Here is a 13,501-nt window from a genome sequence, read left to right on the forward strand (position 1 = left end):
GACTCCCCGATTCTTGGTTAGTCCGCACAGGGACACTGTGGCGGGCTATGGGCGTGTCCTGCGATGCTCACGGCAGGAAGCCCCGCCCCCCGCCCTCGTGCACAGAGAGGTTAAGGAGTGGACTGCACAGCAAGCCTGCTGACAGGTTGAGAGAAGCACCCCCTGTCCCAGGGACTGCCCAGGTCCCCCTCCTCACCACTGCCAAGCCTTCCGCCACCCAGGCAGCACTGTGCACCAGTGAGTCAGCCCTTTACTCTCCCCAGAAAACTTTCCTTCGAAAGATTCTCAGGCTTTGCCAGGGACAGGTGCTCCTGAAAACAGCGTGATGGTCAGGGGATTTCAGAGCAGCAGGGCCTCCCGGGGATCAAGCCAGGCCAACCTCCCCACTTGACAGACTGAGAAACCGAGGCCCTGAGAAGGGCCAAGGTCAGCCACCAAGAGGACTCCCAGGAGGCAGGGGCACGTCTTCCCAGGAAAGGAACTGACCAGAGCAGGAAGTGCCGTGCCCCTGGAGGTCACTGCCGAGAAGGCCTTAACCTCCTCCAGAGCAGATGTCGTGGCGGCGGGGGCAGGCGCAGGTCTGGGGCTCCCCAAACCCCAAACCTCAATAAGCGGTTACTACCCAACTCAACAGGAGCAGCCTTTCCGTCAGCCGTTCTCGGAGCACCGGCAAAGCCAGAAGGGCCCCTCCCCACGCCAGCTTCTGGAAATGGTGGTGCGGGGCCCGGCGGGCGCGCCCACCCCCCAAGCCCGCAGGACGCAGGGATAGTTACGTCCTCGTCTCGCTCCAGCTCCAGGCCGGCCTCCAGGAGGTTCCCCTCGTACTCCTCCCTGCGGAATCGCTTGTCGTCCTCATGGTAGTCCACCGGGGGCTCGGGGTCCCCTGCCGCCCCCACGCTCCCCTTGCCCGGCAGGGGCTGGTCGTGCCTGGCGCCGCGGGCGGCCAGGGCGGCATCGCTGTGCTGCACCCTCCTGGCCAGGGTCCTGCTGCCCGAGGGCCTCTTGGGGTGGTACACCAGGATGTAGTCCACCTTGCGCCTGCCGTCCCGGAAGTAGAGGCCGTGCTTGCACTCGGCGTCGGGGTCCACGGACAGTGAGTTCAGCAACTGTGGTGGGAAAGACAAATCGCTGGCCGTCAGGGCCGGGCCTGTGGAGGGGAGCAAGGTCCAAACTGGACCGCTTCCTCCACCCACCCCGCCCGCCTTCAGCAAAGCTGTGCCGGACGCCCCCCCCCGTGCGAGCACCGTCCCGGGCTGGGACAGCCGTGCACACGGCGGCCCTGTCTTCGTGGAGCTGACATCTGGAGAAGGAGACATGTGCCACAATCACACGTGGAGGCCAAGCCGGAGCCTCACTGCTCAGAAGGGCCCCCGGTTCTATGGAGCTGCATCAGGCTTGCTGGGAAGGACCAGGCCGCTTGCAAAGGCGCTGGGAAGAGCTGCAAGGCCACCCTTCTCCCCACTCCCAGAAGTGCTTGTTACTCACTCCCGCAGGGTCCCGGGCAGCGCAGAGCCGAGCTCAGGTTCTGCACCTGCAAATCTCAACCTTCAATGGCCAGCATGCACGGCAACGTCATATCAAAATGGCCATGGGCCCACGATGGCCCTCACCTGACCTGGCTCCAGCTCGGCCACTAGCTAGCTGCTTGTTAGTTTGGGTTCCCCCAAAAGGAGCCCCCGAGTTGAGCATTTGGGTTCAGTGGTTTACCTGAGAGGTGGTCTCAGGGGCCAGAGTGAGGGTGGGGGTGGGGGGCAGGCAGAGAGGGAGGGGCCGACAGAGGGTCACTGCCTTGGGCAGCTGGGCTCCAACCTGCTGGTGCCCAGAGGGTGAGGAAGCTGGGTGGTTATCCACCCACACCTGGGTATTAATTCCCCGCCCTGCACGTGGCTTCCACCTGCTCCTGCACCAGAGGGTGCCCTGGGGGGTGGGCCGAGAGGTAGGGGCAGGGCCCAGGTTTCCTTATCTGCCTAGGGGGGTTGGGGGGCCAATGAGATAGAAATCTGGGCCTGCGCATGAAAAGCTGGGACCTCTGCACAGTTGCAATCATGCATGGCTGCTGGTAACGCTAAACCCGAATTTCTAGAACTCCTGTGGGATTTTGCTGGTTACCGAGGGCAGAGAGGTTAATCAGCAAGCTGGTCTTCAGCAATAAGAGAAAATAAATAACATCATGCTGGAAGTATTCTAACCAGCAACTCCACACCACCGACGGCCCTCAGAGCCGAGCCTCACGTCCTGCCCCTGATCCCCTGGCTTCCGCCCCACTCCTGCTATCAGTCCTAGAGATGCACGGTCATCTGAGAATGAGGCCCTCCCCCACGGAGCGTGAGGCCGGCCTGTGGCTAAAGGCAGGCCCTGAGCCCCACGGCTGGGGGGACAGAGCTGTGCCTGGAGGGTCTCCCCACAGGGTCGCCTGGAGCCCTGGATGGCTGCCCCCGCTGCGAGGGGCTCCAAAGCGCTGTATGCATGGTTGGGAGAAGGAGCAGGGGTCCCTTACTCCACGGCTGGTCGTCTAGGTTAGGCCCAAGGTGCAACAAGGACACCTCGGGGTGGGACCCCATTTGACCAGGTACCTTTCCAAATGTCCGGCTCAGGGGCAGGGGAAGAGAGGAGAGGGAAAGAGGCGAAGTGGGGGGGATGTCTGCAATACGGCATCTGCCCAGGGAAGGAGGGAGAGGGGCATTTGGACACGGCCTTTTGTGGGGTCTGGATGCCTTCACCCCTGGTGGGGGAGGGGGAGTCGCTCCCCTGAATCTCAGTCTCCCTGGTTGGTCTCAGGACGCTCACGGCCTGACAGGGCATGACCAGCACCTGGAGCTGGCAGGCGGCTGGATGCAAGCCATCCACGCCCACCCACGGTACCACGGAATCCAGTGCTGCTCTGGTGGTCTTCACGGGACCCCGCAGTGTAGATGCTCCCCTGGCCCGCTCTTACAGGTGTCCGTCCAGAGACTTCGGGTGTGTAGGGCGGGGGGAAGGGGAGGAGGGAGGCCCAGCCCCGGACATTGTCCACGGAAGACCCCAGTGTCTTTTGCAGGGTCATGTTGCAGGAGAGGTGGGAAAGAGTGGTTCTCCTGTTTGTCAGGGAGGACACGGAGGCCCAACGAGGCAAGGCGGGTTACAGCATGGGTGGGAGGCTGAGCCCAGCCCTGAGTGCCGTCTGCACCCTCAGGGCGCTGCCCACCCCCCACGGTAACACTCTTGCTCAGCAAGGGGCATGTCCTCTCACTGAGACCTGACCCGGTGAGCGGGCAGGATGGGTAGGTCTACTTGACCCGGAGAGAGTGGGGCTCACATGTGTGAAGCGGTCAGCCCGTGCTACCAGGGCTCAATCCCCTCCGGCCAACCCCCAAGAGCCCTCTCCCGGGCTCGTGCCCAAGGACACAGCTAGGGGGAGTCCTGCCTCAACCATTCCCAGAGCCAGGAGGTAAGGTCAGAGCGGAGGGGACGTGTGGGGCAGTGGGCGGCCTCAGATAAGTCTGGGCTTGGTCCCGCTCCAGCTAGGAGGCCTGGGAGAGATTCTCTACCTGCTCTGGTCCTCGCCATCCGCCTCTGCAAGATGGGAGGGCAATGTAAGCTGCCCCTCTGGTGGCCAGGACGACTGACCGAGCCACAGGACGCCCGTACGGGGTGGATGCTCCCTCGAACTTGCAGGACCGGCCCCTGGGGGCCACACTGTGCCCCCCCCCCGCCCTCAATCCCAGTGCCAACAAGCACTGGTTCTCCTCCATACCACAGGAAGGTCAGGGAACGGGGAGCCGCGGTTTCCCTCCTTCGGCGGGGGAGTGGGCAGGAAAGCCAGACCCGGGGCTGCGTGTGGAAGACACCGCGGGTGCTCAGGGAAAGCAGCCGCTGCCGGGCAGGGCAAGGGCTCGGGAGGCGGTCAGACAAGGTGGACGCGTGGTCTCCGGGCGGGCAGGGTGCAAGAGCACACCTGCTTCCTGGGCACCCAGACTGCCAGTGCCTCTGCGAGGGGCTCATCCCTATTTCCAAATGGGGACCTTCGATCATCCGAGCGGGGCCAGGCGTCCATGTATAGCTCCCGCCTGCACCACCTTCCCCAGCTTCTTCTCCCCACTGCCCCGGGACTACCTGGAGTCAGGACATCCTCGCCCCTGCTCCTTGATCTTGCGCACACTGCACTCCCCACCTGCACGCCCTGCCTCCCTTCTCTGTGCTTTGTGATCCTACTTAGCTTCTCAGGCAGGGGACAGATCCTGCCTCCCCAGTGCTCTGGAGGTCCCTGCCCCCTCTGGCCAGTGCAGGTCACTTGGGCCGGGGCTGCCTTGAAAACATCTATTCACAAGCTCTTCACTCACAGGGGCCCCTAAGCAGGGTGGTGGGGTCCCCAAAGCTGGGCCAGGGACTGCCCCTAACACACCTCCATCTAGAACCTGCTACACACACACACGGAGGGCTTGGTCCTGGTGGAGGCCCCATACATGCCCGTGGTTGGCTGGAATAATGGCTGATATTGAACAAAGTGGACAAAAACCCCCTAGCGAGAGGGAAGGAAATTCAGAGTGAACCCATCAGGTCAGAGGGCAGGGAAATTACTCTGGGGGACAGCCAAAAACCCTCCACCATCGTGAGACAGGAAAAGGTTGCCAGGTTCAAAACTGAACAATGACCACCTGTCTGCTGGGGCCCGTTCAGGAGCCTTTGGGGCCTGACAGCCTGGGGGAGAGCAGACATATCCCCTAAACATCTCCCTCCCCCCCGGGGGTGCGGTGGTGGCCCAGAGGCCTCATCCACAATGACTGTCCTTCCATCCGTATTCCAAGAGCAGCTATGCCATCCCAGGTGCGCAGTATAATCTCTTGATCCTTCTGTATCCTCCATGTATTGGAGGATAAAACATGCTCTGTATGTAAAGAGTTTACAACAGGGCCTGGCATGTGATGAACCCCCAAGAGAAGTGTGCTCTAACTGGGAATTGAGACGAGCACAAATAAAGAACTAGGGGAGGACAATCTCCTGGTCAAAGTGGACCACAAGTGAAAGAGGGTGGCAGTGCTGGATCCAGATTGTTAAGTGACCAAGGGAGCTGGATGTGCTTCTGGGGCCAGCAGGAGGCAGCACAAAGCTCTGGCGCCCTGGTGTGAGAGTCCCACATTTCCCTCCCCGGCCTGGCTCTGTCCCTGATTTGTTCTGTGCTTCTGGACAAGGTGCTTCCCTGTTTGGGTCTTAGTTTACAAAATGGGGGCGATCCTATCTGAGTAAGCGTAAGGGGTTAGCAACCTTTAAACAGAAAGATTGGGGTCCCTTTCTACCACACCGTACACAGGCGAGGCAGAGCCCAGGGTCTGGAGAGTGAATCTGAGCTGGGTTTCGGGGGAGCCAGAGAGGTAGTCTCCGTGGTGGCCGTGTGTCTCTCTGGGGCCCTTCCACGGAGCAGTGGAGTGGGTGCTTTCCTTGTGCAGGACAGGACAAAGAGATAACGATTTAACCTGCAGCAGGAAGGATGCCGGTTAGACCCTATGTATAACTTTCCAGTTCAAAAGCTTGAAAAAAGCTTCAAAATGTTCTCCGTACCGTATCCTTAAGAAAGGGGCAGGTGGCCCCTCAGCCCACCTTTCCTGAAGGCAGGGGACCTCTTGTCCCTCTTTCTGACGTGGCTATAGAATGAATGAATGCACGTACGTACACACGAATGACAGAAGCGTGGGCTCTGCACGGTTCCTGGCAGGGGCCACCAGATCAAGGACACCGTGGCCTAGGCCCAGCCCAGCCGGCAACTTAAGCACAACGCTCCCCAGCTCTGAGCCTCAGCTGTTCTATCTGTAAGGTGGGGACAAAAACGTCCCCTCAACTGGAGTCACAGAAGTCTTGAGCAGACATGATTCATGGGAGATCTGAAAGTATTTTGAGGATCATCCCGGAGTGTTTGGCGGGACGTGCTCCCAGAAGGAGCTTCCCTGAGGACGACGGGAAATACGGTAGAAGAGAAGAGGCTTCCTGAGGTCACGCTGGAGGGCGTCAGGGGACAGAGGTCCGCTCCGCAGCGGGACTGACCCCCACGCCACAGGCAGCGAGAGGGTAGTCTACGTCGGGTCCACATCTGCCTCTCCAGGCTCCCTTCCCCAGCTCTGAGAGGGGAGGGGAAGGAACCCTGTGTCCACACCGTGGATGTTGGACTGGAACCAGCACTTGTCTCTCTGGCTTCTTGCTTGGAACCAGAGCTCCAGGAGCTGAAGTCACATGTTTGTGTGAAATAGCCAAAGCCGGGACACCTCTAAACGATCATGCTCAGAGAATCTGCTACATTCCCTTGTTCCTAAGATGGGGAAAATGAAATCAGGAACCTGCAACATTTCTTCGGGTTCGGGGACTCTTTGAACACACTTTGGAACTTCACTCTCGTTCCCCCAATCGTAAAATCAAATCACCGGCACTACAAATCAATGTAGGCTCCTCAGGCACACCCCACAACCTATAAACAGGTCGTCCCCCCTTGCCGATAAACAGAGAGGGGCTCTTCCTTTGCAGATAGGCCGAAGTCAGCACCCGGTACTCCTCTCTGGGGTGTCTGAGCTTGTTGGGGCATACGGATCAGGGCCACTGACAACCATCAGGAAGAAAGTAGAAACTCTCAAAGATAAACACAAAGAAAACTCAGTGAAATAAATTGCATTCAACCTGGTCCCTGGCTTTTGAAGTCATTTCTTGCACCCTGTTGTGCAGAAACAATGAGGTGATTTTTATCCTTGAATTTGGGAATGACAGGTCGAGGAGAGGCCCCGGGGTGCTGGCTGGCAAATGCAATCCCTGCGTGGGATTGGGACTTCCGATGGCCAACTTAAACTCCACGGACACCACAGGGGCACGTATGGACGCCTGTCTGGGAACTCCTTGAAACACAGCCCACGCCCTCTGGCCTGCATAGAGCCGCCTTCACCGGGTGACTCAGGGTAATGACTGAGCAACAATTATTGGCTTGAGCTGTGCTTGGGATGCCCTTGGAGGCTGTCTCCATCATGCTGCCTGCCCTGCAGGCCCCCTGCTCCTAGAGCTGCTGCTTCCTGTCTGCCTGGCAGGACACTGCTTGGCCACCCGTCCTTCCTGCGATCAGTGCCCCCGATTCACAGCCCCCTAAACCTCCCTACAGTAAGGGTTGTGTGCAAAATAAGAGTCAACAGTCTCATCGGGGCTTGTCTATGTGTTTCCAGACCATGGAGACCTCAAATGGAGGGCCAAGTCTTTGCAGACCTCGTGGCCCTTGCCAGGGGTTGGGGAAGACAGAGAGTTTCTGGATCCACATAAGCAACAGGTTCCTGAACTACAAGTCCAGAGACCATTGATAAGGGCTCCAGTCCTTATTTTAGGTCTACCCCGTCATCACGTCGCATGCCATCTACCTCTGGAATGTCCACTCCTTTCCATCTCCTTGGGTGTCACCATCTCTCGTGCCTTCTAACTGGTGTCCCCACATTCCCCCCTCTGGGTCTTCCCAGGGGAGATGTCTTTGTCTGAGAGGCCCCGCCCAACCCCCATTACGGGTATAACCAGCTCCTTCTCCTCCAGGATGTCCGTCCCTCTGCAGGCTGCCCACGGCCCCCTGCTTCTGTGTCTTGGCCCTGCTAGCTCTCCACCCAGCGGGTGGGTGGCTCCCTTCTTGGCTTCAGTGGCCTCACTGGCCGAAACAGCACGGACCCTACAGAGTCGTGAAAACTAAGCGAGCTAATCCTCAGCCGCGGGCCGGCTGCTATGGAAGTGTCCCTCTGCCGTTGTCCCAGGCCCCCTTCCATCACCACCTCCCCCAGCCCCAGATGGGCACACTTCCCTGTCTCGTTTGCTGTGGGTGCCCGCGGCCTGGCGCGCAGCAAGCACACGGTGTTGGCTGACATGATGGCTCTGAGCTTTGAAGGCCAACGGCATCGATCACAGGCAGGCACCCCTTTCAATCCACACTGGTTCCCAATGCCCCCCTGCATCTCTGTGCGAGCTTGGCGGCAGAAGGGGCGCAGGGCCTGAGGGTCTCTGCCTTCCCTGGAACACAGCTAGCCACCCCGCCAGGACTCCATCCCGCAGGCACCTCCCCAAAGGCCGGGCTCTCCAGTCCTGAGGCTGCAGAGGCAGGCCTGGATCCTGGCGAGGTCAGAGCAAAGAAACAAGGCCCGGGCCTCAGACAGCTGCTGTGGGGGAAGGCGGCGGGGGAGAAAGGAGTCTGTTCTCTGGTCCAGACTGAGCACCCTGGGGTCCCCTCTGCCTCTGCGGGGGCCCTTTCTCAGCCCTTCCCTCCTGAGGCAAACTGTTCTAACTTTAAGCCAAATCCCTCACTGGCCAGTTCTGCCCTCCAAGGATCCCTCTGCCCTCTGGATCTGGCCCCGTAGGGAATGGTGGGGGTAGCAGACCCCGCATAGGGGTCCCCAACCACGTGGCCAGCTGGCACCCGCTTCCCCGCGCACCAGGCACAGGCGCGGGCAGGGAACTGGACCTGCGCAGAAACAAATCTGGACCCACCGGAGTCCCCCTGCTCCCCGGGGCGTTGAGCGGTCCCCTGCGGGACACGGAGTCCTGGGAACTCCGTGCTCCCGGGCAGGTGAGGCAGTCGCCGGAGGGTCCAACCCCAGAAGGGCGCGGCTGTCGCCGGAGGGTGGCAGGGCGGTGGGGCGCGGAGGCCGCCAACCTCTCGCGGATCCCCCCACCCCCACCCCGCTGCCCCGAGCCCACCGGCACCCACGGGAAGGGGGCGTCCCACCCGGGGCCCAGCCGTGGCACGCTCAGCCTCCTGCCCCCGGGGACGGGGGCGCCTCGTCCGCGGGTGGGCCCTCTCCCACGCGCCCCGAACCCCGCGAGCCTCCGCCCCGCCCTTCCCGCGCGCGCGCGGCGCAGGTGAGCGGCCTCCCTCCCTCCCTCCCGGGCGCGGCCGCCCGCACTCACCGTGCCCTCGGACGGCAGGTAGCCGATGTCCTCGATGGCGCAGATGTTGATGATGTGGACGCTGCGGTCCTCGGCCGGGAGCGTCGAGTACTTCTCGTTGACCCTCATCGCGGCCGCCTGGGCGTCGGGCCGGCCGGGCGGCGCGCCCTCCGCATCCACGGCCGCGGCGGCCTCTGCGGGCGGACCGGGCAGCGTTGGCGCGCTCGCAGGGGGCCGGGCCTCCCGCCCCGCCCGCCCGCCAGACCCGCCCGCCCGCCAGGCCCGCGCCCCGCGCGCTGCGGCCGCCCCCCTGCGGCCCCGGGCGGCCCGGCGCTGCTGCGCGCTGGGGCAGGGGCGGCGGCCGCGTGCTCAGACTTTCCAAAGAAATTTTAAACACAAGAAGAAAGCGCTCCATGCCTGCGGCCCCTCCAGGTTTTATTTTTACCGGGGAAAGTGCCCCTTGGAGTTTTTGAGGGTGGCCAAGGTTGCAACCCAGGGAGGAAACTTCCAACAGCCCCCACCTTTAATAAAAGTCTCCAAACGTCGCACTTTGTGTCAGGTCACCTTGCAAGGGAGGGAGCCTTCAGAGGTTGGCGTGGGAATGCTCTCTCTGCCCCTTCCTCCTCGACCTGGGGGACTTCTGCTGCCACTCAGACCTGACCTCCTCCAGGGAGCGTCCCCTGCTTCCTGAGGTCCCACCCTCTCCAGCTGGCCCTGCTCCGTCTGTGGCTCCCCCATGTACGCGTCTCTCTGAGCCCCCATTTATGGAAGCTTCCTGTCCCGTGACCAGACTCGTGGGCCTCACTTTGCAGAGGGGCACGAGGAAGGGGCCTGGGGTTCATGCAGAGCTGCCTGCACTCCTCCTGTGTCGCTCTACTCCCTCCCTGAGGGAGGGACCAGTGACTTGGATTGCTTTCATCCTTAATGAGCAGGCACCTGGCCCATGGGAGGTGCTCCCCAGGGGGGTTTTTAATCCACCATCCCCGCAGGAGGATGACACAAGTCTCCAGGAGCAGCCACGCTCAGGTGTAGCCCCCAGGGGCCACCCTGGCAACTCTGCCCAGTGGGAATAAAGTCTCCTTTTCCTCTGCCTCCCTACATCTTGTTAGGTCTTTGGGGTGTGCACCGAAAGCCACCTCCTCCAGGCAGTCATCCTGGATTGCCCCTCACTGAAGCACTTAAGCCCAAGGACCGGTCTGTACCTCGACCACAGAGCTTCCTTTACCCATTTTGCACTGGGTTCATCTACTCAATGCCCAATGGCTGCTTGTCAAACGGTCACTGAGGAACATTCCGGGCCTACAGAAGTGATCATAAAGCTGTCTTGCAAGGTGCTGATGCCATCAGCATGTCTTGGGTCCAAGGGTGGATTCTGGAATCAGACAGGATGGGGATGGGGTTGATGGGGTGGGGTCTGGCTCCAGCTCTGGCACCTTCCAGCCCTGTGATCTGGGTCAGGCGTCCTTAGCCTCACAGAGTCTGCGTCTCCTCCCGTGAGCGTCAGTGTGCGTGAAGCTGGGGCTCAGCAGCTGGCACGGGGGAGGCTGGGTGGTGAGGACCACTGTTACTGTCATCTTGTCATTGTTGTGACCTTCCCTTCTCCCTCACCGTCATTTAGGCTCAAGTTTGTGAACCTCTTGAACTTTAAGAGGTGTAGTAAGATTAGTTTGTCCTGGGGCGAGCCTTGCCAGTGGGCGCTGAGTGGCCCTCAAGGACCCTTTGTCTGCATCTTGGACGGCGAGTGCAGGTTTGGAGAAGTGTGCCAGGCCGGCCAAGTTCTCACCACAAACAGCCCTCCATGGCCTCTGCCACGCTGAGGCCAGTTTGAGCTTTCCAGGCTGGGAAGAATCACCCCCCCCCCCCCCACACACACAGGCATATGCACACACACACACACACATGCACGTGCGCGCACGCGCACACACACACACACACACATGCACGTGCGCGCACACACACACACACACACACAGGATTATGTAACTTCATTCTCTTATCCTTGTTGGTAAACAACCAAGATTGTGTCACCGTAATGCACTGACTTTCTAAATTTATTTTCAAGTGACAAAGGATCTTGCAGAAGTCTCCGAGGTAATGATTTGTGAAAAAGGAGCAAAACTGGTGATTCCTCAATTCCAGGTACCCTGGCATTCCCAAACGCCTGGACTGCTGACTGAGAGGGCTCTGGAGGGGGGCTGGTGCCTGAGCCCTTCTGGGAGCTGCCGCAGATTGGGGGACAATCCCTCAGGCAGGGCGGTGCCGACCTCCCTGCTCTGGCTTTGCCCAAGAAGCCGGTTTCACCTGCTTCTGTGATTTATGACTTAGGCGGATCCAGACACCAGCTTGCTCGTAAAGCATCACTTTCCCTGCTACGTATCGGTACACTTCCTTGCTCTGCCCCTCTCCCTGTATTCTGCGTCCTCTTGCCGCCCCCGAGGCTCCCAGGTGCACAGCGTGGAGATGCTTTGGCAGGCGGAGGGGACCTGCAGGGTGGCCTCTGCACAGAGCAGAAAGGACAGGCCAGCAGGGATGGATCCTATCCCCGGGGCACTGTGACCTGGGCTGGGACTGCGTGGGTCTTGGGATTTCAGGGACCAAAAAGTAAGAACAACATTCCCCCAAACCAAGCAGGGCAATGGGATTCTTCTCTGCCGAGCTCTCCCCAAAGTTGAAACTTTAAAGCCTCCCCGGTCTGGTGATGATTTCAGCTGCTGGTTTCCTGCCTCACGTCATCTCCTGTGGGCCATCCTGTCGGGACTGTGTCTCTGCTCGGAGTCGCTAATTGCTTCTAAACTGGCCCTCTAGAAATACTGTTGCATCAGCTTTGCCCTTTTTGCTTTTGGACTCAGTGATTCTCATCATTAAAACCCCAAAGGGACAGATCTCACCAAGAGGATTAATTCCCCGCTCATGAATGAGTAAAAACCAGCCTCATCAGTGTAAATGGGACATTTTATTATGGGAAGTTCTGGGCTTCATGGCTCACCCTACTTGCCACCGTGCTGCCCTCTCGTGCTATCGTGATGTTAGCCGCTGTTACGCTTTTATGTCTTTGCTGGCGTTGTAATAATCGCCAGGAGTACAAGCACAGGGTGACAAGGGACACAGGGGACCGAGCCACGAGAGAGCCTCCCTTGTAAGAGGCCCGGAGGGCGCTTCCCAACATCAGTTTCCCCTCTTTGCGCCTGCCCACGAGAAGGAATGTCTTGCTCTCTCTGTGCCCTGGCCAGCTGCGCGTGCCCCAGCACTCCCCCGGCTGTCGGTGGCCCTGGCGAAAAGGTGAACAAACCAAGCGTTAGACAGCGAGGCAGGATGAGGCCCTCCGCCTGGCCAGGCCGTGGTGAGCCCCGGGTCAGGGATAACTCCAGCCACGGCCTCGTCTAGTATGGTGCCCCGGGGCTGGGCTTCTCCATGGCACTGCTGACGTTTGGGGCTGGATCACTGTCCCGGGGGCCAGGCTGTGCCCTGTAGGATGGTCAGCGGCATCCCTGGTCTCTACCCACTCGATGCCAGGGGCACCTCTCCCTCCTAGAGCGACAACTACAAACGTCTCCAGACATTTCAGGTGTCCCCAGGGGGCAAAATCGCCCCCAGTGGAGAGCCACTGTTCTTGGGCTTACCTCCGGCCCCTGCCTGCACTCTCCAGGAAGACCCGGGAGGCTGATCTTATCGCCCAAATCCTCAGATGGGAGTGCAGAGGCCCGGAGAGGCGATGGGCCTGGCTTCAGGCACAGCCAAGAGGCAGATCTGGCTTTCCATCTGGGTCTCCTGACAGTCCAAACCAGGGCTCATTCCATGAATCCAACACACACATGCGTGCACGCACGCACACACAGAACTAAAGGGATAGGAGGTAAGAGATTTGGGTTTCACAAAATTCATAGGTGGCCCTGGCTACTCTCAGTTGGTGGAAGGGGTAGTATGGGGCACAGCCAGGCTGCGCCATCCTTGCAACAGGCCGGCTTTCTCCCCAGTACGGATCTCTGCACTCAGAGGTGCTAAATAAGGTGTTGACTCACAGGGGCAGCCGGGTGGGGAAGACCGCATGGAAGGAGTGAGCTGCTCATGAGTCAGGGCTGTTGTGAGCTCAACGGCCCGGTCCTGCCCCCACGCTGGCTCGGCACCCCTGCGAGTGTCCGGCGGCATCCCGTGTGGGGAGGACACGATGCCAAACAGGTTTATGACCTCGTGTGCCAAAAGCACCTGGGGGTGTAACCTCCCCTGGGGGAGACAAGCCTGGGGGCGTTAAACCGAGCTAGGGTGGGCAGGAACGGGACTCCTGTCACTTCCTTCCCTCGCATGATGTCAGAACCCCGAGCAGCGGGCAGGGAGCCTCCACGGGCATGGAAACCTCCAGCCCAAAGTTCTGGAGCATAGCCAAAGCATGAAGCTCTGTCTGGGGCATTTTTTTTTTCCCCCAACGGAATCCCTGGGCGTTATTTCCTTCAGAGCGTTTTCAGATGCTTCGTGTGTTTTGCTAACCCGTTCTTGCCCTCTGAGAATTCCTAAGAACCCAAAAAGCACCCCTGGCTGGGTTAGAAGCTGGCCACCTCAGCCAGCCGTCACCTCCTCCTGGAAGCCTCTCTGGTCCGGCTCTGTTCGGTTGTCCCTGCTCCCGGCTTGCCCAGCGCTCAGGCTC

At 60.3% G+C, this 13,501-nt stretch overlaps 1 protein-coding gene across 1 annotated transcript in view; it reads right to left on the reverse strand.

The window, feature by feature from the left end:
* Positions 1-9,054, reverse strand: part of ANO1 (anoctamin 1) — a 76,270-nt gene extending 67,216 nt beyond the window's left edge. Inside the window, exons 1-2 of the mRNA XM_088018183.1 lie at positions 8,884-9,054; positions 774-1,106 (exon numbers count right to left, since the gene is read on the reverse strand). Of these exons, the coding sequence (XP_087874309.1) occupies positions 774-1,106; positions 8,884-8,991 (441 nt within the window). The 5' untranslated portion in view covers positions 8,992-9,054. The remainder of the gene's footprint in view (positions 1-773; positions 1,107-8,883) is intronic.
* Between the last annotated feature and the right edge of the window lie 4,447 nt (positions 9,055-13,501).

This window comes from Eumetopias jubatus, unplaced genomic scaffold (assembly GCF_037043125.1).
Source record: "Eumetopias jubatus isolate StellerSeaLion01/CBP00866 unplaced genomic scaffold, mEumJub1_p1.0 scaffold_13, whole genome shotgun sequence".
In the NCBI taxonomy this organism is placed as follows: Eukaryota; Metazoa; Chordata; class Mammalia; order Carnivora; family Otariidae; genus Eumetopias; species Eumetopias jubatus.